This window comes from Beta vulgaris, chromosome 7 (genome assembly GCF_026745355.1).
Source record: "Beta vulgaris subsp. vulgaris cultivar EL10 chromosome 7, EL10.2, whole genome shotgun sequence".
Classification (NCBI taxonomy): Eukaryota; Viridiplantae; Streptophyta; class Magnoliopsida; order Caryophyllales; family Amaranthaceae; genus Beta; species Beta vulgaris.
Window position 1 is genome coordinate 32,057,273 of NC_079208.1, and position 24,349 is coordinate 32,081,621.

Here is a 24,349-nt window from a genome sequence, read left to right on the forward strand (position 1 = left end):
ATTCCTAATTTCTTATCATCAATTCTCAACCACTAATAATCTATCCCAAATTGATTTCAAACTATCCCAAAGATCTTTTACCCTCGCTAGGTAGCCAACTAGGCATACGGTCGCAAGGTTGCTATGATACCATCTTGTAACAGCCCGCTCTTCCGAGCTGCTAATGAAACACACTTAAAATCCATAAACAATAATTAACTCTTAAATAAATTACTTTGCAGCGGAAAAAAAAATATCCTTAAATGCACCAATAACTCGACTAATATTCCCAAATATTATACATCGAAAATATGAATAAATATTCTCCAATCAACTAACTAGAATACAAGCTTAATCCTTAAGCCACTATGACACCTTGATCTTGCTCCACTTCGAATTCCGAGCTCTGAATATCAAACCTGCAAATTCAGGGAGAAAATACAAAACAAACAAAATTCCAAAATGAGTGGAAAACTCGTAACCTTTACTTCAGCCCGTTATAAACGTTTTATTTCTCAAATCATTTCCTTTTCATTACAACGCTGGCATAGCTCACTCTCTTAAACAAATTAGTGGCAAGTACAGGCTTTGGACAAAAGACAAACGCTGCCTCCAAGGTTCGTTATGGAGCCCAGCAATACTACTCCCAAGGTTCGTTATGGAGCGTAGCCGACCGTATCAGGTCAAAAGAGTAACCGTCCTCCACCAATACCTTGCCCACTTTCTATTTTCAGTTCATAAACTAAGCCAGCAAAACAGTTTTCGTATTCATATTCAATCAATGATATTTCATCATCACATTCATATCTATGGCCATAGTACGAACTTAAGTATTATAAAAACAGAACAGAAATCCACACGCACATGGGCATGAGTAAATAATTTTACTGAACATAAAAGTTACCTGAATCGCAATCTAGATTTGAACAATACAACCTCCTTCATTAATCTTCATCTCCAAATGAGATTCAATTCCCTCCTTCATTAATCTTCATCTCCAAATGAGATTCAATTCCATAATCGTTCTCCAACAATTCACCTCATAACAATAACGATAATTAAAAACTATCCTTAAACTAATCTAAACTACAAAGTGAATCCATAACCAATTCTCAATTTAGAATTACCTCCACTTATCATTCTAATTTCCTTTATCCTCAATCAAGAACTATAACTCTTAACTTAATCAAACTAAACAAACTTAACTCTACTAATAACATAAAAAGAAGACAAAACTAACTTAGCTCATAAAGAATTCGCAGGAACTTAGTTCTAACTTGAATTCACAATACTTAACCCAATGAATTAACAACCACCACCAAACCATGTCAACAGAACAACAACCCAACAATAAAACAATATCAACCCAACTACAACAACAAACGACAGAGCAACAACAGCAATAACAACATCTACTTGGGATTAATTAACAAATAGAAAATCAGAACTTAAAGAGGAAAACAAAGAATAACTAGTCTTTACCTCTGCTTCAAGAGCAGGGAAGACACGTACGGCTGGGGAAGGGACTCGGTTCCGGCAGCGGCGGATAGCAGCGACGAGGTTGGCGACGACACAGGGAGTGGCGCCGGCGTTTGCCGACAGCGAAACTCCAAGCAGCAGCGAACAACACAACAGGAGAAGCAAAGAAGAGCGAAAGAAGAGAGAGAGAAAACAGCGAGCTGTAGTAGGCGGGCGACGAGGCTCCGACGAGCAGCAGGGGGGGAAACTCCGGCAAGCTCGGCAAATCGCCGGGGAATTGAAGGGAAGGTGTGGCGAGGTTGCAGTGAAGAACAGGGGAAAAGGAATGGGTTTTTACGGGTTTTGGGGTTTCAACTTTGGGGGTTTTGGGTTTTGATATTTTTGGAACCCACGAGACTATAGATGAAAGTTGGAAATGGTTTTTGTTTTTATTTTCCAAGTATAACCGACAACAAGAAGGGATGGGAGCCCGACTTTGGTTTCGTAATCGGGTAAATACAAATCCATAAATTGCTAACTAAACGCGATATATAAAATAATATAATAACAACTCCATTAAAAAAAATATAACGAATATATTACAACAAGACAAATAAAAATAACACGCCACAATTCAAATGAAAATAAGAATTTTCGGAACATAATCAACTTAATAAATGTATTTAACGTTTAAATAAACGCTCTTAAAAACAGGGCTATTACACTTAGAATTCTCCTCCTTAGGTGAAGGCACCTCAAGGGCTTCGATCTTCTCCTTGGCACAATAGGTTGGAGAGGCATCCATGGCAAGCTTGAAGTTCTTCCCTTCCTCATTATCCTCCAAATCCTCGCCCAAAAGTACATCTTCCAAAGGGTCCTTCTTATTCCTCATACCCTTCAAACTCAAGACCTCCTCATCAAAACTATCTATTCTCTTCACTTCTTCCATGATTGGAGACTTCATTGATTGCTTGAAAGCAAACTCCATGCTCTCATCTCCTACCCTTAATGTAAGCACATCAGTTTCATATCAACAAGAACCCCACCGTTTTAAGGAAAGGCCTCCCAAGTATAAGAGGGACTTGGGAGTCTTCCTCCATCTCCATAACCACAAAGTCACATGGGATGAAGACCCTTCCAACTTGGACCGGCACATCCTCCAACTCTCCAATAGGAACCTTCACCGATCTATCGGCGAGTTGAATGACCCTCCTTGTAGGCTTGAGTTCAAAATTAAGTTGCTTAGCTATGGACAAGGGCATCAAACTCACACTCGCCCCCAAATCCGCCAAGGCCCTCTTGGGCTCCAAGTCCCCAATCTTCAAAGGAATAGAAAATGACCCCGGATCTTCAAGCTTCTTGGGGAGCTTGTTTTGAAGTACGACACTAACTTCGGCGGTCAAAGCAATAGTAGCACTTTCCTCGAGCTTGGTCTTATTGGAGAGGAGCTCCTTAAGAAACTTGGCATAAGTGGGCATTTGAGACATGGCTTGGAGGAAAGGGATATGCACTTGAAGTCCTTTCATGACTTCCAAGAACTTCATGAATTTGTCATTGAGTTTTTCTTAGCTAACCTTTGAGGAAAAGGAACCGGAGGCACATAAGCCTTGGGTGTCACTTGACTAGCCTCGTTGCGTTGCTCATGAACTTCTTTCTCTTGACTCGGTACAACATCACTTTCATCCTCCACTATTACCTCTTCAAGAAGCTTCTCAACCTCACCTTCACTCCCCTCTTTCTCAACTTTCGGGCTTTCATTCACCTCACTAGGCATCTTAGGCCCCTCATAATTTGCTCCGGATCTCAAAGTAATGGCCTTGGCATGCTCGTGAATCACGGGTTGGCTTGGAAATTTAGTAGAGGGGGAAGTGGTGTTGCTTACTTGTTGGGCAATTTGAGCAAGTTGGGTCTCAATCATTTTGTTGTGAGCTTGCATTTGTTAAGGAAGAGTGAATATCCCCAAACTTCTTATCATTATCGGTATTGGTCTTGGTTTGTTGGGCAAGGAAAAGTTGAAGTGTAGACTCAAGTGATGAAGGCTTTGGTTGGTTAGGCTCAAAGGGTGGTCTTTGTTGTGGTTGGTTGAAACCGGGTGGTCGGAAGTTGGATGTGTAGTTGTTGTGATTTTGTGGTGGAGGGTGTTTCCATGATCCTTGAGAGGGGTTGTTCCACCTCCCTTGGTTGTTGAAGTTTGAAGGCCCATCTTGCCTTGCACCAGACATGTTCCGTAGATCCTCCACAATAAGAGCTTGCATGATCGGTGCCCCCACAAATTTCACAAGAGAAAGCTTGGGAAGGTGGTTGGCTTGGGGATGCCAAGTTCACCTTCTCGAGTTTCTTAGCTAGAGTGTCTAGCTTGGCATGGATATGATCCATAGCATCTACATCATACTTCCCTTTGCCACTAGCCTTCTTGCTTGTAGACCTTGTGTTCCCCAAGAGTAATGCCTCACAACCTCCTCTATGGTGGCTCAATGTTATCAACCGGTAGTTTGGTGAGTTGACCCCCTCCGGAATCAAGACTAGCTCTAGTCATGGAAGCAACCCATCATAGAAGCTTTGCATCAACATCCATTGACTATACCCATGGTGCGGACACGATCTTCGGAGGTCTTTGAACCTATCCCATGCCTCATTCAAACTCTCATCCTCATCTTGTATGAAATTAGAGATCTTCCTCCTAGCCTCGGAAGTCTTCTCTTGAGAATAAAACTCATCAACAAAAGCCGCCGTCACTTGCCCAAGTAGTCAAGGAATCGGGAGGGAGACTGTAACCACTTCTTGGCCTTCCCGTGAGAGAGAAGTGAAAAAGATTAAGCCTCACGAACTCTTGATTAACATTATTTTGCTTGACCGTGGCACAAAGCTCAAGAAAGTTCGCCAAATGGTCAAGTGGACACTCATGAGAAAATCCTCCATAAGGCTCTTGCTTGATCATTCTAATCAAATGTGGAGAGAACTCAAAGTTAGCGGTAGTTGCCGGCCTTCGTATCCCACTTTTGAGCTCAAATGCTTCGGGGTGACCATAGTCCCTCAAAGCTCTTGGAGGGGGTGGACCCTCCGCCATGATACTAGAAGTAGAAGAACTGGATTGATCTTCCTCAAATACCTCCCCGGTTGCTCCTCACTAGTAGCTAGCACCCTTGGTTCCCAAAAATCCTCCTCAACTCCCGTAGAGTGCCCTCAAGATTGTGGTCGATTGGAAGCAAATGATCACTTCGTAACCTTCTTGACATGCAAACACAAAAGCTAAAGGGAGAGTTATCAACACAAAGGTTTACCACCAAGTAGCAAGCAACCAATCGGTAACCAACGAAATATAAAAATGGAAAAGGGGAGGGGAATAGAGTTGAATTAGACTCAAAAATCACAATTCAATGCAATGTAATCCGTTGCTTCCGGAAACGCGCCAATTGACCGGTCTTGCACGTGCCAAATTAAATACCTAACTTAGCCTAATATAGGGTAAGAAAGGGTCGATCCACAAGGAAGCAAAGATTAATTAAGGGTTGAATGCGATTTAGCGAGTTAAGCCTATTTTTGGGGGTTTTTGAAATTAGTGAACAACTAAGAAATTAGGAACTAAGAAACTAACAAATAGATTAAATAATCGGAATTAAAATATATTAAAAGGACACTAGGGATAGGGGATTCACGAGCTAACAGATTATCAACCAAATTGTCAAGCCAAGGGGATTCAATAGGGTCGATTAGGGGACTCGATCACTCAAATTCTTCCCAATTACTCTCTCGAGCTAATTAGGGGGACTTAATCAACCGATTTTACTATTCTTATGGTAAAATCAATTAATCAAGCATTTCCACAACTCATAGTGATCCAAACGAGGTCCTAGGGAGTCAAACACCTATTCTCATGGTGAAGCCAACCTATAATCTAGCTAAAGGTCTATCTAAGATTTCATTTCTCAAACCTTCACCTTAGATTTCCTCCACAATTTCAAATGGTGATCAATCAAATAAACAAGGCAATCAAATTAGTTAGACAACACAATCTCACCCAAGCGCATCCCCAAGCTTGACTTTTAAGGCCAACTCATGGTTAGCAAGGTCATCCCCTTCCCCTAGTTACTAATCTACTCACTAGCCATGGAAAGGGATAAATAAAAAGCTTGAAGCAACAATGGTGAAGCAACAATAGTGAATATCATATCTAATAAGCTAATCATCAACTAATTACTAATAATCAATACCAAAGCAAGATAAAACAAACATAAGAGCAAATAAGAGAAAAGATAGAAGAAATACTCAAAGATGGATGATATTCAAATGCAAAACTCCATTGAAATAGCTTCAATAACCCACATTCAAAAGTTTAGATATAATTTCTCTCTCTAAATTCTACTTCTCTCTCTAAAAAATCTCTCTAATTAGAACTAATTAATTTCAGAAAATTAAAAGCTTAGTCTTAAAATTATTACAAAATTGGTTTTATACCCCGTAGAAACAAGGGCAAAGTTGTAAAAGACGAAACAAAAAGAACGGAATATCTGGGCGTTGGAGCGCCCGCTCCGGGCTTGGAGCGACCGCTCCTGGGCCGCTCCAGGGCCACTCCAAGTTTCTGCCAAGCAGTGAGAGCCTTGGAGCGCCAGCACTTGCACCGCTCCTGGGCCGCTCCATGCTACTGTCATTTGCCTCATCTAATATGGAGCGCCCGCTTCTTTTCCTCGGGCGCTTTGGAGCCTCTTCCTTGCTTATCTTTGCTTCAAAACACTCCAAGAACATATTAGATGGGGGAGGGGGGTAGAATGCACATGCAAATGAAATGACCTATATGCAACCTAATAGTATGCAAATGAACTAAAACTACATGCTAAACATGAGAATATGAGAAATGATGGAAAAGGGGAAGAAAAAGGGAACTATATGGCCTAAAATGAATCTAAATGACCTAAACTAAATGCAAATAAGTGAACCTAAAGTCCACTTATCATTGTCAGCTGATCGAGAGAGGAAAGGCCCTAAGGCCGCCATGCAGCTGGTTAGGCGCTGGACTTCTTTAACAGTCCGAGGAATTTTCATCTCGATAATGGCCTGAATTTTGTCGGGGTTGGCCTCGATCCCTCTTTCGTCGACAAGGAAGCCTAGGCACTTTCCTCCCCTTACACCGAAGACACACTTCTTCGGATTCAGCTTCATGTTGTGGGTGCGCATAGTGGAAAGTGTTTCCCTTAGGTCGGAGAAGTGATCTTCTTCTTTCTTGCTCTTGACGATCATGTCGTCGACATAGACCTCGACATTCCGTCCGATCGGCTTTTCGAACATCTTGTTTATAAAACGCTAGTAGGTGTCCACGACATTCTTGAGGCCGGAAGGCATTACTTTGTAGCAATATACCCCTGAGCTTGTGGTGAAGGCGGTGTGGACTTGATCTTATGCGGCCACCGGGATCTGATGGTACCCCGCATTTGCATCCATGAAGCTAAACAATGCATGGCCGGCTGTCGAGTCAACCAGCCTGTCGATCTTTGCTAGAGGGAAATCGTCCTTTGGGCAGGCCTTGTTCAGGTCTGTGAAATCGACGCACATCCTCCAGGCTCCGGTTTGCTTTCGTACCAGAACCACGTTGGCTAACCACTTGGTGTATTGGCACTCCCGAATGAAACCGGCGGCTAGCAACTTTTGCACGTTTTCGGAGGCCGCTGCACTCCTTTCCACCCCTTGGTGCTTGAGTTTTTGTTTGAGCCATGGACCATAAGCTTAGGGTCGATTCCAGGCATCTCGTCGACAGTATAAGCGAAGACATCTTGGACTCCTTAATGACTTCGAGGATTTGGGTCCTAATTCCTTCGGGGACCTGTTTGCCTATTTGGACCGTGCGGCCTCGTTCACTATCGATGCACACTTCTTCATCTCGATCCGCAGGACGAGGCCTCTCGTACCGCTTTAGGTTATCAGCCATGTAGAGTCCCATCACGGGGAGGGCTCCTCTGGCTCGGGGCACTTTCTTTTTCGGGAGACTCCCTTGTTCTTGCTTTTCAAACTGTTGATGTAGCATTCTCGGGCGGACTTCTGGTCGCCGAACAATCGAGCAACCTTCCCATCATCCCCCTCGAACTACAGGAGCAATTGATACGTCGAGATGACAACCTTTACTTTGTTGAGTGTGGGCCGCCCTATGATCACATTATAAGGAAGGCTGGTGTCGACCACCAGGTAGTCGATGATGACATTCCGACCTGCCCCCTTCTCCCCCATTCGAGTGGGCAGCTTGACCGAGCCGGGGGGGAGAATGGATTGTCCCCAAAGTCCCACCAACGCCTGGTCGATGGGGGTGAGGTCCTTTTCTTCGTATTTCAGCGTCCTTAGGCAGTCCATAGTGATGATATCCGGTTTTTTCACCAAATACCCCTGACAAATAAATTTATTCACCAAATACCCCAACTTTTTTCAAAATTCACCAAATACCCCTAACTTTTAAAACAATTCACCAGATACCCTTACTATTAACGGACGTTAGTGCTCCGTTAGCCTATATTTACAAGTTTGCCATAAGTCAACTTAATTAGCCCTAAGTCAACCTAATTAGCCCTAATTAAGCCCTAATTAACCTAATTAACTCTCCCTAACCCAACCCCAACCCCCAACCCCCAACCCCCAAACCCTAGACCCACCACCCAACCCAGCTTCATCCCCTCCCCCTCCCCTCCCCCTTGCCGGCAACCCATCTCCCTCGCCGGCAACCCCCTCCCCCTCGCGCCGCCTTTCCGGCAGCCCCTTCCCCCTCCCTCACTCTCGTCGCGCCTCCCCTCCCCCTCCTTCCTTCCTTCGCGCTCCTCTTTCCGGCAGCCCCGTCCCCCTCCCTCACTCTCATCGCAGTAGAAACAACAGCAGCAAAAACAACAGCAGCAGCGGCGGGGCCGACAAGACTGAGGGAGGGGAGGCGCTAACGAGAGTGAGGGAGGGGGAGGGGAGGCGCCGACGAGAGTGAGGGAGGGGGAGGGGAGGCGCGCGCGACGAGAGTGAGAGAGGGGGGGCTGCCGGAAAGAGGAGGGCGAAGGAAGGAAGGAGGGGGAGGGGAGGGGGCTGCCGGAAAGGCGGCACGAGGGGGAGGGGGTTGCCGGCGAGGGAGATGGGTTGCCGGTGAGGGGGAGGGGGCTGGGTGGTGGGGATGGGTGGTGGGGTTGGGGTTGTTGGGTGGTGGTGGGTTAGGGGAGAGAGAGGGGGTTAGGTTAGTTAGGTTTTTTAGGGTTTTTTATGGTTTTTTAGGGTTAATTAACACTAATGACTAATGGAGTTAACCGTCGTAAGTCATTAAGGGCATTATTTGTCATTTTTTAAAAAATTTGGGGTATCTGGTGAATTTTTTAAAATGTTAGGGGTATCTGGTGAATTTTTTAAAACCTTACGGGTATCTGGTGAATTTTGAAAAAAGCTGGGGTATTTGGTGAATAAATTTATTTGTCAGGGGTATTTGGTGAAAAAACCGGACGATATCCGCAGAGCTCCCGCTATCTATCAGAACTCGACCTACCCGCAGATTGGCTATTTTCATTTCGACAACCGAAGGGTTGTCATGCGGGGTTTGTATAGGTCGATGGTTGTCTTTGAAGGTCATAGTCGGGCATACTGCGGCAGAGGCCGCGTCACTCCCGTGCTTCAGGGTACAGAGGTGTTTCTTCCAAGAGCGGCTGGTTAAGCCGCCCGAGGCGAATCCTCTCGCGATGACGTTGACATACCCTGCGGTCTCGTCACTCCAGGTCTGCTTTTCTTGGCTGGGTTTGACTTTCTTCTCTTTTGGGTCCTTCAAATATCGGTTCAATTTCCCTTCGCTGACTAGCTTGTCTAGCGCTCTTTTTAGTTCTCGACAGTCACGTGTGGTGTGACCACAGTCGTGATGGAACTCACACCAGAGCCTTTTATCTCGTTTGTTGACGGATGTCCGGATGGGATTAGGCTTTGGCAGGGGATACTTCCCTTTGATATCTAGATAGATCTCTCTTTGATTCAAGTTATATCGGGGGTCGTTCCAGTTGTTTTCCAATCGAGGCTTCTTGTCTTTTTCTTTTCGAGGGACATCCCTGGGGTTATCTGCTCAAGAGGTGTATTCATGCTTTCTCTTTCCGGAGCCAGGCTCCTCATGCGTTTTGCAGATATCGGAGGCCTGAATGAACTTTTGAGCAAGGTTCATGGCTTCTGAGAACAACGAGGCTTCACTTTCCGCGAGCTTCAGCTTGAACTTGCTCGAAGGATATAACCCGGGCATGAGCGCGGTGAATGCGACGCTGTCCTGGAGGTCATAAAGTTTTAGCGATTCTTTGTTGAATCTCTTGATGTTGTCGGCTAGGTCCTCTTCCCTCCGTTGTCTAATCGACATGAGGTGGATACTGGTCTTCCGATGCCTTCTACTTGTGATGAAGTTCTGCTTGAAAGCTGTCTCGAGGGCGGTGAAGCTCGATATACTCTCGGAGGGGAGCTCGGTGAACCAAGTTAAGGCCAACCCCTTTAGAGTGGTCGGGAAGAACTTGCACCATGCAGCCTCACTTTTGGTCTGAACACTCATCTTTGCTTTGAAAGCTGCCAGGTGATCGATGGGTTTGTCGTTCCATCATAATGATCGATGGGGGGAACCTTAACATTTTGAGGGGTGAGAGCTCTCATGATGTTCTCTCCGAAGGGTGTTGAGAACCCTAGGTTGCCCATTTGGACTTCCGACTCGTGGCTGGATTCGAAACTCGATGCCCGTTGTCTATGACCCCATCGATATCGAGGTTCTTTCTCTTTTCGAGGCTCTCCCTGCTCCTAGGGGTCCTTCTCCCGAGGTTCCCTCTGTTCCTAGTTAGGGCTGGGAGGCGTATTCCTCGCCCTGCACTGTTCTCGCTTTTCATTCAAGACTTCTCGAGCGTCACGATTACCATTTCTCAGATGACGCTCGTTAATCACGTGTCGCTCGTCCCTCCTTCTGGGGGCGGCCTTAGTTGCCCGTCGAGACACTCTTGGTGAGGTTGGCAGATCGAGGGCTATGACCTGGGGTTGATCGAGGTTTCCTACTCGATTACGGTCAATCACCAATCGAGGCATGGGAGGCAGAGGGGGCATGTTCGAGGTCCCTTCTCCTCCTACTTGGAAGTTTAGTATCAGAGCTTGGAGGCCGCGCTCAAAATTGTCACTGAGGCGGTCGGCTAGCTGCTGAAGGTCCTGTTTGAGTGACCGGGTTAGGACTAGTCTGCTCAAATCGCGGGGGGACCCGCTGTGGTTGGAGCTGTCCTAACTCGAGGCGCCATAAGGTTAACTGCACTCGCAGCCTCTCGAGGGTTAATCTCTTCGAGGATGTGTTGGTTGCGGGCCGAGAAAAACAGGAGCCTGCCGAGGGTTCTCCGTTGTCTCGTCGGCCACCTCATGGGACGGTGCTCTCGAGTGATGAGAGGGGACGGGAGTCCTTTGTCGCGTCCGGTTTCTCCAAGTGATGGCCATGACTTTTAGTTCGATATACCCCACAGACGGCGCCAACCAGTTTCGGGTAAAAACTTGTATTATGTGGGATAGATCGAGATTAGGACTAATGAGGGCCGGATGCTCGAAAAGTGCTGGGAGACCTGCACAGGACGAGGGTTAGACTACCCCGGGGGTGGATCCGGGATCGCCCCTCTGACGATCAAGTCAGTTGATGTATATTAATTAATTGGGATCTATAAACTAGTTTGTCTAGAATTAATTACCTCAATAAATGGTGATCTGCCCAGTATTTATAGGTGTTGAAATGTGTGAAGAATCTCTCTGCCATGCTGGCACATAATTTTAGGCAGGTGGGTCCCGCTGGGGGACTGCCATGCTGGCGAAGAGCTTTTGGAGCATGTGGCGGCCCACTGGGCAATATTGGGCCCAAACATTAACATATTTAGAGGTTGCGGATTCGTATAGTAAAGGATTATTGATTATTAAGCAAATGTTACTAATTAACATATTTGGAGGTTTTTGATGATTCTTATATGTGGGGGTAGGGGCTACTCATCATAAGAAGGGATTATCTATTAGCGTAAGTAGAAGTTACTTACTCAAATAATAAGGGCCCAGTAAGATTTTGTTCTGGTTACTGATAAACATATTTAAAGGTTACTGATTAGTACACATAGGGTGATCGATTATCATATGCAGGGATTACTTATTAGCATATGTAAGGGTTACTAATTCAGATAATCAGGGGTTCAGAAGATTATGTTATGGTAACTGGTTAACGTATTTATCGATTAGTGCTTGACACGTTTTAATGGTAGTAACATAGATGATGAAGAGTTACTTTGCAGTTCGTTGTTGCAGAGAATGTATTCCTCAATTTCGTTACCAGTATTGGAGTCTAATCCGAGATGAAGCAGTGATTATTCTATTTCATCAAGATCCATATGTTCTTGAGGTGCTGTTGAAATATTGCTCGACATTTTATGAGGGTACTGATTTGTTACCTTTTTTTTGGAGGAGTTACCATGTGACTTGTGAGGTACAACAATGATTAGGAAATAATGGAGTTAAGGTTGTAGCTATGAGTGCTATAGATGGTCTAATGCGAGGAATGACAGTTATTGATACAAGAGCTCCTTTAAGTGTTCCAGTCGGCGACGCCAGCTCATTGGGATAGATTCGATCAACAATACTCCCCTGGAAACGTATAGGAGGTTTTATCCTCGTATGGCTTGGGAAAAATAATTCAAAGTTAGGTATATATAAATTATACTGACCAATCGAATAAGTCCATAAAATCTAAAAATAAGGTAGACTAAGAATGGGTTGTCAAGAACATATAGGAGGTAGGATGGATAGTTGGGTGGTTAAGTGTTTTATATGCATTTGGAGTTGTTTTTTTATTTGAAGTTGTTTTTAGCGAGAAAATAGTGGTGCGTTATTATAAACAAGGTACGTTAATTGAAAGGCCACAGTGGGTCGTGTTTGTAGGCCAGATTCACTTTTTTAGTTCGTTATTTTAGAGAATGTATTTTTGAATCTCGTCATCGATGGTGGAGTCTAATCCAAGATGAAACGTGTGTTCCAGTGCATGTTTTGCACGCGCCCGGTCACATGCATAATTTTATAGGTGTAGCCAAGAGTTTGCACAACACACTTATTGATTTGCGGGTTGCCTTTACTCTTTCATTTAGTAGTACTAGCATTTTTTGCACGCGATGCGTGCTTCAATTTTTTTCAAGACAGAAATTTGGTTTTCTTCGACATAAGTATGAGTCAAAATTTGAATATTAGACATACAAAGTATAATTGTTGTTAGTTGCAAAATTTGGTTGGTTTAGTCTCTATCACTTAAGTATGTCACCAATCTTTCATTTTTTTTTTTTTTTCAAAGTGAAATTCTATGAACAAACTAGAAATTTTATTGAATTTATTTATAGTTTCTAATATTATAATTTTTAGTTGAATTTTTAATTAAGTACACTATTTCATAGATTGTGAAAAAAGTGGACACTTTGATTTCAAGTCAAATTTTTGCCAATATTTTTGTGAGTATGTGTTTTTTTTTTTTTGAGAGGTTGTGAGTATGTGTTGATCGATGTTTTAGTGTATTGGTTATAGTTTGTAAGTGAATTATTTAGTTTTGTAAAGTTTCCTCAGTTGAGTGAATTGTATAATGTAAATTATGCAATTCTATGATTTTAGTTGACTTGTGAGTGATTGTTATAATTTTATTTCCAATATTTGTTTTTGAAGCCCCCTTTCGTTTGTTAGTGAATCTGTAATTTAGAAAGGGAAGGGGGGGGGGGGGGAGGGGGTAAAATGGCTTCTTCATCCGAGGATACCATAGCTCCTCCCCTTCCCTTATATAATAGAGATTAGAAGAGTATATACTTCCTTCGTTTAGAAATTAGTGAATCACTCTTCTTTTACATGTGGGAGCTTTTTTATAAGTTTTTCGCTTATTTCATAATGGAAGAAATATAAGAAAAAATATGTTGTCATCTAAAATCTTGTTTGATTTTTACCAATGTATATATTTTCTAATATATCAAACTTTACTAATATGTACAAAAAGATATTAGTGGCTAATTATGTGTAAAGAAGATGGGTAAAAACTACAGTAAAGGATTAGGAAAAAGAAGAACAACTAAGGAAGCATCGTACATCTGTATACACTTTTCATTTCTAACTAGGGACCTTTCATAAGTAAAGAAATTTTTTCAAATTTTTTAAAATAGGTAAGGAAAAAAATTATTCATGTGGAGTATTGCTTAATTAATCTCAATGTGTAGATCACGAAAATCAAACTTTTATTATTTTCACTAATATATAACTAAAGATATTAATGATACAAACGTGCATTCGCAAACTAAAATGGAGAAATGTGAAGTGTATTTAGAGAGGAAAGGAATATTTATTGGCAAATGTCATATCTAGCCTTAAGAATGCATGTAAGCATTAATAACAATAAGATACTTTTATTTGTCCCATAACAATCAGAATCCTACTACTACTTCAGTTATTTTCGAAAAAAGAAAAAAAAAACCAATAAATAACTTATTCCTTATACCACTTGGACGCCTATTTTTTTCCCCAATTCTTCATCTCCATCTATTGCATATAATCCTTGTTCATTACCATATTTTACTCCTGATACTCATTCAAATAACTAATTCCTTATCTATTGCTTGTGGAAGGGCCAACAATTGATGGGCAAGATTCCCGAAATTACTCCCTAAGATATGTTTCTTACTTTATATGAGTTTAATGTTTAGAGTTCTTTTCCTAGAAAAGTTGTGTTGCATTCCTCTAATCCTCTTACATGTAATTGTTACTTGGTGCAACTTACTTCTACTTGCTAATAAAAAAACAAAAAAAATATTTAGAGTTCTAATTGGTTAATTATCATCATCATAGGCATTTTGGAATTAATTGGGAGGATGCATGTGAATACCTAGGAACGTGTTTCTTTTTACTTTATAATAAGATAGATCTTTCTAGCAAATTTCTAGTTCCCTATAAAAATCAGGTTTGGGTAGCGTATGTTAGCATAATTTGTATACTTCTTCCAAATCCATACTTGAGATCGTATAAACTTATACTTGTAAATTATCTTAAAATGCAGCATAATACAAATATTAAACTTCTTTCAACATAAGTTCGGTAGTGTGAAATTAGTAAATATCATTTTAACCATATTCCTGTGCACAGATAGTGCAAATTTTAGATTTTGACTTAAATGATACTCTAACTGCGGAGGATGAATATGAATCGTTTATTGGACAAACTTTTGAGAGTCAAGAAGAGGCCTATATATACTGTAACAACTATGTGAAACGGCACGGATATGTAGTTTACAAAGATAGATCAGACACTAAACATGGGAAGACTATGAGACGTGACTTTTACTGCCATCGTGGAGGGGAAAAACCTTTTAAGGTTGTTGATTTTTCCTAGTCTCAAAGACCTAAGGAATCTTCAAGACGTGAGTGCAAGGCACATATCCGTGTCACTCTAAAAAAGTCTTTTGATATAGTCCCAGAAGAATGGCATGTCAAAAAGTTTCTCAAGGAGCATAATCATGAACTATTGTCATATGAAGAAATGTGATTTCTACCAGCTAATCATACAATTAGTCCAGAGGAGGAGACACAAATTTTGTTGTATAAAGAAGATGGAATATCAGTTAGACAAATCATTCGAATCATGGAGCTTGAGAAAGGCATCAACCATGTGGAGCAATCATTTATTGCAAGACATGTTCATAATCTATCTTCTAAAATGAAGAGAATGCTTGGAGATGATGTTGTCAAGAGCCTTTTAGAGTATATGCAATTAGCAAAGCAAGATAACAATTTGTTTCAATATTCATAGACCATGGACGATGAAAGGAAGCTTGAACATCTATTTTGGTGTCAAGCGTAAAGTTTTGAATTATATCAAAGATATAATGATGTAATTGTTTTTTATACAACTTACAAAGTGAATTCTGATGACATGCCTTATGGAATTTTTGGTGGCGTCGATAACCATGCTAAGACTATTTTATTTGGTTGTGCTGTCCTATGTAATGAAACAAGATTTAACTTTAAGTGGTTGATGAAGGTGAGGATTACTTTGCTTTATTATTACTAATAATTTATTTACTAATTCCAACATATCCCATTATTACTTGGATAATGCTGACTTTTATGTCTATAATTAAAAAATCCTCCAAAGGCCATTATAACCGATTAAGATTTTTGGATGTCTGAAGCAATTGTAACTGAATTGCCAAGTAAACAACATAGATTTTGTATATGGCATATAACTTCAAAATTTAGTTATTTGTGGCACTTCTCTGCACCGCCTAACAAGATTGGTGTGTTGAATTGAGGTATATAAGACGAGTATACCCAAGAGTATGATCATAAGTGGAATTGTGATGGTTCATAACTGTAAGTCAAAATTGTCAACAACTACCAAATATATATCACTTCTTATAAACAACTACCTCATATAAACTTTTCCTTATATAACTACCTAACTTAACAATTCCGTCAACGTAAAACTATCAAAGACGTTAAATTTTGAAATTTCCATCACATGGGGTCCACCTTTTCTAATTTTCCACCAATGATCCATATATAAAACTTATGCCTGGAATGAAGCAATGGGAAGCTACTGAATTCCCTCATGCATTACCTCCACCAATCAGGAAGATGTCAGGCAGACCTTCTCTTAAGAAAAGAAAAAAAGAAGCAGATGAAAAACAAGACAAGGAAAGCACTTATGTTATGAGGCCTAAAAGACAGAACCAATGTGGTAATTGTGGTCAGTTGGACCACTACAAGACCAAGTGCAACAAACATCCATCTCCTCCAAAGGAAAAATCTAAGGGAGGTAGACCATTTAAAATGGATCCTTGGATAATTGCTCAAAGGGGTAGAAAGGAGGCCATAATAACAAGGAAGGTAATGTACTTACCATAAATTTAGTTTATATTATTGTTTACTGACATGAAAGTGTATTATTGATATGTTTATGTTTTGTGTTAGGTTTATGAAGCTGAATGTATTAGTAACCCCATGGCAATGGAACATGAAGGTGGCCCAAGTAGCGCAGTTCAACCAAGCACAAACTCCTCCCACCTTGGACACAAAGCAGCCAAGGATCAAATCAAGTACAAGCTGGACAACATAAGTGAAAGAAGCAGCCAAGTAAAGCGAAGCAACAAGAGGAATAATGCTCACAAGTTGCTGCCAAAAAGGGACCTGTCAAGAAGCCTAAAATAGAAAAAATTGTAAAGGGGCCTGCTAAAAAGCCTGCTTGGCAAGTGTAATTTGATTTTTGTAAAAGAATGCTTAAGTAGTTCCTAATGTTTTGGCATACATTACTGAAACAGTTTAATAGGTACAACATTTATTTTGTGCCAAATATGTTTTGGCTAATATTAGATTAAGAATAGAATTTGATGTTATGTATGTTAGCCTCTAGAGTTAAAGCAATTTTTAGCATTAACAGGCTCATAATCCTAATGCAAATTCGTTTTTTTAGAGTAATGTACACAAAAATGCAAACTCACAATTAAAGTTTTTCATAGCAACAACTCACTAGTTTTCATTGAAAACAAAGAAACCATTACAACAACAAAGTAACCATTCCAGGTTTACAAAAGTTGATAACTTGCCTAGTACTTGATTAATCCTACCTTATTTGTTACATCTTATGCATCAAACTTCTTCATCATAATCCATACCAAATTACAGAAAACAAAGGAAACAAATCCATAGAAAATATAAATCCTTCCACCCTCACTTCCTCTGTTCTCCCTACCTGCCTTCAGTTTCTTCACCAATCTTTCATTCTCCTTAGCAAGCTTCAACCTTTGTTGTCCCATTTTATGAACCTCAACTTTCAAAACCTCAAGATCACTACCAAGCAGATTCTTCTCCAACAACAAATGATTAGTTAGCACCTTTTGCCATTCCTCTTGATGTTAATCAACCCACTCCCACACATCACAACCATGCCTGATCTTTCTAATGTGATCATAAAACTTGCAAGCTATAGATTTCCTCCCAGGATTATCACTGGTCCATGATGTCACAGTTGCCACACCAATCTTACATTTGCAAATTTTAAGAAGAACTCGATTTGACAGACATATTGATGTGCTATCCATTCTTTGAATCCAACAAATTCAACAAAAATTAGCCAAAAAATCAGAAATTCATCATAATTAACAAATCCCCCAATTTATAGAAAAACCTTAATTTCAAATAAAATCATAAGAAAGCCCCAATTACATAACCAATGATATTAAATTTTTACCAAAAGCACTATTCTATAAACCCTAATATCAAAAGGTGAAGGAAGGGGAACTTACCTGAAGAATTAAAAACCTTCACACTTAACCTTTAGTGAATATTTTCGCCTAAGTATTGATGATGTAAGGTTTTCGAGGGTTTTATAATGCCTTACATAGTTTTTAGGAGGGAAATGCAGTCAAATTGGTGGGAAATTAGAAATGGTGAGCCCCATATGACGGAAATTTCAAAATTTAACGTCTTTGGCAGTGTTACGTTGACGGAATTCTTAAGTTAGGTAGTTGTATAAGACAAAGTTTATATTAGGTAGTTATTTATGAAAAGTGATATATATGAGGTAGTTGTTGACAATTTTGGCTAAATATCATTTGCAAGAGAATAAGCATATTCAAGGTTTGTAATATGTGAAATATTTTTGGGCACCAACGTATCTTCGCAATCATTTTTTTGGTGGGATGAGAACTACGGGAAGATCGGAGTCTATAAATTATTTTGTCAACAAGTTTGTTTCTTCTAATGTGAGTTTGATAGATTTTGTGAACTAGATATGTTTTCAATTTTCTTCTAGTGTGAGTACATAGTAGGATGACTGCCATTCTTAGCCCAATTTTTGTTAAATCAAAGTCTCCATTAGAAGAATAAGCTTTTGGAGTTCTTACACCATTTGCTTTTAAAATGTTTTTAGAGAATTTCATAGAGTGAGTCAATATTTTTAATCATATATGATCAAGGTAATGCATTCATACTAAGATGTTTTGAAGGGTTGAGTCTTATAAATCACAACGTTTTTTGGTATGGAGCAACGACATTATGTAGTTGCAAAAAATATGAATTTTGGGGTATACTTTGTCATCATATACTTCCAGTTTTCTCCAATAGAGATTGTTTTAAAACCCAAGCATTGTATTTACCTTTAAGATGGTATCGTAATGCATTGTTGAATACTAGTGTTGAACAAGGAATCTTGCATTCTACTAGTGTTGTTCAATCTATATATGAAGTTCAAGAGGGACATACTTGTTCTAGTCTTAGTGTTGTTAAAAGAGAAGATGTCATTATGATGGAAGAAAGCTATCTCATGGATTATGCATCTAGAGGTGGAATGAATATACCCCCTAAATCCAACAGTAAAGGACGTCCAAAAAAGTGATGTGAGAAGGGTGGAAAAGAAGACTAAATGTTTTTCAATATGTAAACAAGTCGATCACACTCAGCCCACTTGTCCTTGTAGCTATAATATTTTGTCTTCAATAAAATAAAAGAAAGTGCTTCATCTTCACACAAAAGACTAAAGAGAATACTTAATATTGTAGGAATAAACCCTGTATTTACTTTGAAGTTTTAGGTAATACTTTTTTTTCCATTTTCTCCTTTGTCACTTTTTTCTTCTTTTATAAACCCATCTTTTTACATTTATCATTTTGCAGATTTTCAATGATTGAGGTTTTTTTTATTGCTGGATATGAGTCGCGGCATACAATTCTTATGATTATGATATAACCTGTTAGCCGTATATTATATGTAGCTTATGTTTGTATGCTATTGGTTCCATAGGGTATCAATAAAGACTTTTTTTTTTTACCTTTCGAAATGTTGTCAAGTTGTGTTAATGTCATTTGTATGTCTTTTTTTCATTCAAGTCTTATATTTACTTGTTTCTATTTATGTTTCTATTGTTATGTTCTACTTATGCTTAACAATCCTCACCTATTAAGGCTACATTACGCTAGATTTTCCTAAAGGACCAGGGGCTATAAATTAATCAACTACCAACATTTATTATCAAAACATTTTCCAAAAATAAAAAATTAAGAAAATAAATGGTATTCACTTGTTTGAAAAATTTATTTATTTTAAGTTATTTTATAAAGGCAATTTAATGAGTATTAATTATCACGTCTAATTGTTATTAATAAACTTGTCAAAGATTCAATTGGAATTTGATTATGCACATTATAGGAATTGGTGGTTCTTATGCATAGCCCTAAGGATTATGGATAACCTTATCGGTATTTATTGAGCTCCTAAGTAAGACATTTCATTTGCTTATGTATATGATGAATGATCTTTTTTTCTAGAAGAACACATTAATCAAACCAATCCTTACATATTCACTCTATGTAATAAATAAAACTAATAATGATGGTTGCAAGAGAAAACAAGAATAGACCATACTAATAATATATTTCGATATTTACGCAAATTTTAGCGGTAAGATCATCATTCATTTTAAAAATCTAGCAACTCGCTAAATTCTCTAAGAAAGGATTTATTTAAAAATAGAAAATAGAAGATTTCTGGTATTGCAATAGTTTCACAACCTTGAGGCAAATTGTTACAAGGTCATAATGACGATAGTTGTTCTTCTATTATGCCTAATAACCTTCTCTGTATACAAAGGAGAAGGAAGACCTAGTGGAAAGGGTGGCCCTACAACAGGCCCGAGTGCGCCAGGAGTTTTTGATATTAATAAATTTGGTGCTGTGGGTGATGGCTCCGATGATACTTCTGAAGAAGGAGAATCTACCAATTCTATGGTATAATTTTAGCATTTTATTCTTTGCATGCAATACTTGTTTTTCTTCAATGCTCACAACCTAATTTGTCATCGTGTTATAATAATGTGATAATAAAACTATATAAATAGTGACTAGAATGACATTCATGGCACTAAATGTATATCCCTGATGAGCAACTTCCAATCATTAATAATTGTCAATATATTGGTTGTAAATCTTCTGTTTAACTCCAAATAATGTATTATCTTAATCATTAAAAACATACCATTTGATTTTAACTACTTTTATTGATGGATATTCAATAATAGAACCGACATGTGATATTAAAGGCTCGAAATAAGTTTAATGTTCAAATTTTGAAGAAAAATGAAACAAAACTCTTAATGTACTGATACAAAACTTTGAGCTAATGAGGCGAAAAACCTCTTGTAGAAAGAAAAATAAAAACATTAGTCTGTTAAATTTTCTCAAAAGGGAAAGAAGTTAACAGAATAGAAATATTTCAAAATTGACCACTTTAAATGTAGAGAGATAATCTTCAAAGATAAAGGATTAATGTTGTTCTTCATTTTACTTATTTAAATTGCAGGCATTTATCCAGGCATGGAGGAAAGCATGTGATGCCACCGGGGTAACAAGAGTAGTGATACCAAACGGGAGGTATGTGATAGGGCCAGTGCTATTTAGTGGTCCATGCAAAGCACAAGTTACTGTAGATATTCAAGGTACTGTGTTAGCCAACACCGATCTTAGTCTCTATCCTGAACCATACTTAATCATGTTTGAGAATGTCAATGGTGTCATCTTTACCGGTCCTGGCATCGTCGACGGCCAAGGTGCAAAAAATTGGAGGACTAATGATTGTTCTAAGAAATCTGATTGCGCTCCGCTTCCTACTGTGAGTAAGCAATATATTCATCAATAAGGTTTGCAAGACATGAATTACTAAATTACCTGAATGTTTAAACTTATAGCTTTAAAAGTTTCTTACCCAAATACTTATTAGCATTTGCAATATATGATATATCGTATATCTACCACGTCGCTCAAACTGCCACATCACAGTTTTCTAATATAATGGCTTAACACATGTCATAAGCAAATATTTTTCAGTATTAATTGTTCCTTATATAAAAAAACTCTAATATCTAAGAATACTTTGATGGCATTTAATGAAATAAAATCAATTTAAAATCATGTCTAATGAGAGCTCTTTAAAACCCCAATTCTCAACCCAAAACCACAAATCTTGCCAAAATTACTTGAAATGATTACAGCCCTTTAATAAAGCTACCAAAGCTGGGAAATGTGCAACCAAAACAAGACAAAGAAAAGGCAAGAAAAAAATATTAGCTTAACTATGTAAGATTCTACAACCAAAAAATGGAAACTACAATGACATTATTGGAAGCAAAAGCAAGAGAAAAGGAAATTTGAGCCTTATTTCTACACACCGAGTTAGGCTTTTCCACATCCTGATGCTCATTAGTTGTGCCTTAATGCATGGATGCAGGCACAATCGTACCCTTATGTTACTATAGCACCACATTTGGAGAAGTATGCCCCTCTAGTTTGTTCTTAAGTTCAAAGGTTATATCACACACTTAACATAGGTTCTTCAACATGAGCTAGTCTTGTACGCAGCTATTGGAACTAACGCATTTGGTTCATGCTCATTAGTCATGCCGCACTTTCCTCATTAGTCATGCCGCATGAAAATAATGTTGTAGAAATAGTAATCAATTGTGATCATAAAATACTTCAGATGATTATATAATATATTCGCTCAACTCATGGTGTTTAGAATTTTTTTTTTTTTTTATAATTTATTTCTTCATTAATTGGTGCCAAAAGAGGAGGCATAATTACAAAATAACCTAAAGAGACCATGCATGGTCTCGGTAAGTACAAATCAAACTCACATTACAGAAATACAATCAAGACAAAACTAACTAGAAGGAAGTTTCAGTTAGAGCCAAGCTAAAATTCATCCTTTCTTAAGATCCCTTTCATGGCAAGGTCATCCACAACCATATTTTTCACCCTTAGACTTGTGAAGACGGATAAGAGAGGAAGTTTTTGTAAAGCTTCACGTCCAAGGTCCCTCATTGATTTGCTTGCACCACATGAAGGCGTTGGCAGAATCAAATTCAATTGTGATGGGCTGCGGAAATAATAAGTCAATGTAATCTTAAATTACATGTTTCATTGCAAACACTTTGGCTGAGTTGATTTCTATTGAAGGAATTGGAGAGGAGAAAACACATATGAACATACAACTGTTATTCCGAAGCACCCACATGTTACAGAGCAAATTTGAATAGGATCATAAGAGGCATTTTACATTGCACGCACTTGAGGTGAGAGGTGGGGAAGTGAGCATTTAATAGTTTTGGGAATCGAAGCAACCAGATTACAAGGGCTTCTCCAAATCCGAGATCCACAAACTTAACTTGAGAAGAACCAAGTGCCGAATATCCTTTTGAGAGCAGGTGACATCGTCGAATATGTGGATGTTTATCTCCTTTCACAATGACCGAACAATTATAAAGAAATTTGGCAGCTTTCAAGAATGGACCATAGGCTTTGAAATTCCATTTGAAGAAAGCTTATTTGAGAATAGATGGTGGGGCCCATTTAACATTTTAGAGGTTTAACCACCAACAACAAAGTTGATGAGAAATTACAATGGAGGAAAAGTTGATTAATGCATTCTTGCTTGGCTTTACATTAAATACATTGAAATTCTAAAGCGGAAAGAATAACAATATGAATAAGACGTTGGCAAGTATCGATTTTTACCAAGTAGTGCCATCCAAGTAAATATCTCGATACGATGTGGAACCAGATTGCGCCGAACTTCGTTGATGGCTTCAATGTGAGAGGGGAGTAGATGAGTTGGCAAGGTCAAAGAAATTGGATTTAATTGAGAAATCCCCGGCATTTTTGAGGGGGTCCACATAAGAGAACCATTTCCATTCTATTAGTCCATGGAGGCTATTACCGAATTCGACGCAAAGGAGATTGAATGGGAACAAAAAAATTGAAGGGGAAGGCTCTGTCCTTAATTCATGACCAAAATAGGAATCAAGCCCATTGACAACCCTCTTGCAGTAGTTTGTCAAGAGTGTATTCGAGTTGAATAGATGGTTTTGAATAACATTACAGTGGTTTTTCCAACGCCCACCAGAAGTGGGAGAGATAATGTCACCAATGGTATTTAAATATGTGTACTTGTCTTGGATGAGACTTCTCCACAAAGTATTTGATTCCTGAAATAATCAACACAACCATTTCATTAAGAGGAATTTTTTTTTCTTTGCCACAAATTACCCACATGATATTAACTAGCTAAATTCTCGCGACTTGAGCATTTTTGGGAAGAATGTGGTTGAAATATTGTCAATATCTTTTATTTCTCAATGTCGAAATTTTTGTGCGTTTTTAATATCGCCACCAATGAAAAATGTTTGCATTTTATCCATCTTTTTGCTCTTCAAAATTCGATAAACTATTGTTTCATTGGTTATTATTCTCGAGATCTCTCCTACTTAGATCATTATCATGTCTTAGTTGATCATGTTCCAAGCCCTGCAAGAGCCTTAGGGAGCTCAATGATATTCCATGCTACCAGTGGGATAGAGAGCTTGTCTGTTGAACCACTCCGAAGGAAGTGACATAAAGTATAAAGGTAGGCTTAAAAGAGACACTTTAATGAGGGTAACTCGGCCACCAAGGGATAAGAGCTTCCCCTTCTATTTGCAAGTTTTTTTTTGAGATGTTTTATATGATGGAACCCATACACTAATTCTTGAAACATTCCCACCAATTGTGAAAGGGAATAAACCAATTTTTCACATAAGTAAGCTCACGACAAGATTTAACCAATCATTTTCGATATTTATGCCCAAAATAGAGCTTTTATGGAAGTTGACATGTAGACCCGAAGTAATATGGAAGAGAATTAGCGTCTTATAGATGTTCAAAAGACTTTTAGTGCTTGGCTTACAAAACATTCTTGTGTCATTGGTGTATTGAAGATGTGTGTTTTTTTCCCTCCTCTACAAATATCAATCCCTTCCCATAATTGCATTACCGTTGTTTGAGGATCACCAAGCTTAAGAATTTGACCACTAAGTAAATCGAAGAGGAAGGGGGGAAATATGT

The 24,349-nt window shown here is 39.1% G+C and overlaps 3 protein-coding genes and 1 non-coding gene across 4 annotated transcripts in view; 2 read left to right on the plus strand and 2 right to left on the minus strand.

Moving 5' to 3' along the window:
* Positions 1-2,462: 2,462 nt before the first annotated feature.
* Positions 2,463-2,981, minus strand: LOC109135473 (uncharacterized). The gene has a single exon (XM_019250587.3). It carries the CDS (start codon positions 2,979-2,981, stop codon positions 2,463-2,465), a length of 519 nt encoding a protein of 172 aa, XP_019106132.3.
* A 1,036-nt stretch (positions 2,982-4,017) lies between these two features.
* LOC125492188 (small nucleolar RNA R71) lies at positions 4,018-4,124 on the plus strand. Its single transcript, XR_007268632.2, has one exon. It is a non-coding gene; the product is annotated as a small nucleolar RNA R71 (small nucleolar RNA).
* Positions 4,125-9,490: 5,366 nt separating this feature from the next.
* On the minus strand, positions 9,491-9,958 carry LOC104898990 (uncharacterized). Its single transcript, XM_010686127.1, has one exon. It carries the CDS (start codon positions 9,956-9,958, stop codon positions 9,491-9,493), a length of 468 nt encoding a protein of 155 aa, XP_010684429.1.
* A 10,053-nt stretch (positions 9,959-20,011) lies between these two features.
* LOC104898989 (exopolygalacturonase clone GBGE184) overlaps positions 20,012-24,349 on the plus strand; it is a 35,234-nt gene continuing 30,896 nt past the window's right edge. The window contains exons 1-2 of the mRNA XM_048633979.2: positions 20,012-20,200; positions 20,772-21,080. Coding sequence (XP_048489936.2) covers positions 20,012-20,200; positions 20,772-21,080 — 498 coding nt within the window. The remainder of the gene's footprint in view (positions 20,201-20,771; positions 21,081-24,349) is intronic.

Coding starts and splice junctions, on each gene's coding strand:
- LOC109135473 (XM_019250587.3), bottom strand. CDS start 2,981: ATGAAGTTCTTGGAAGTCATGAAAGGACTTCAAGTGCATATCCCTTTC.
- LOC104898990 (XM_010686127.1), bottom strand. CDS start 9,958: ATGAGTGTTCAGACCAAAAGTGAGGCTGCATGGTGCAAGTTCTTCCCG.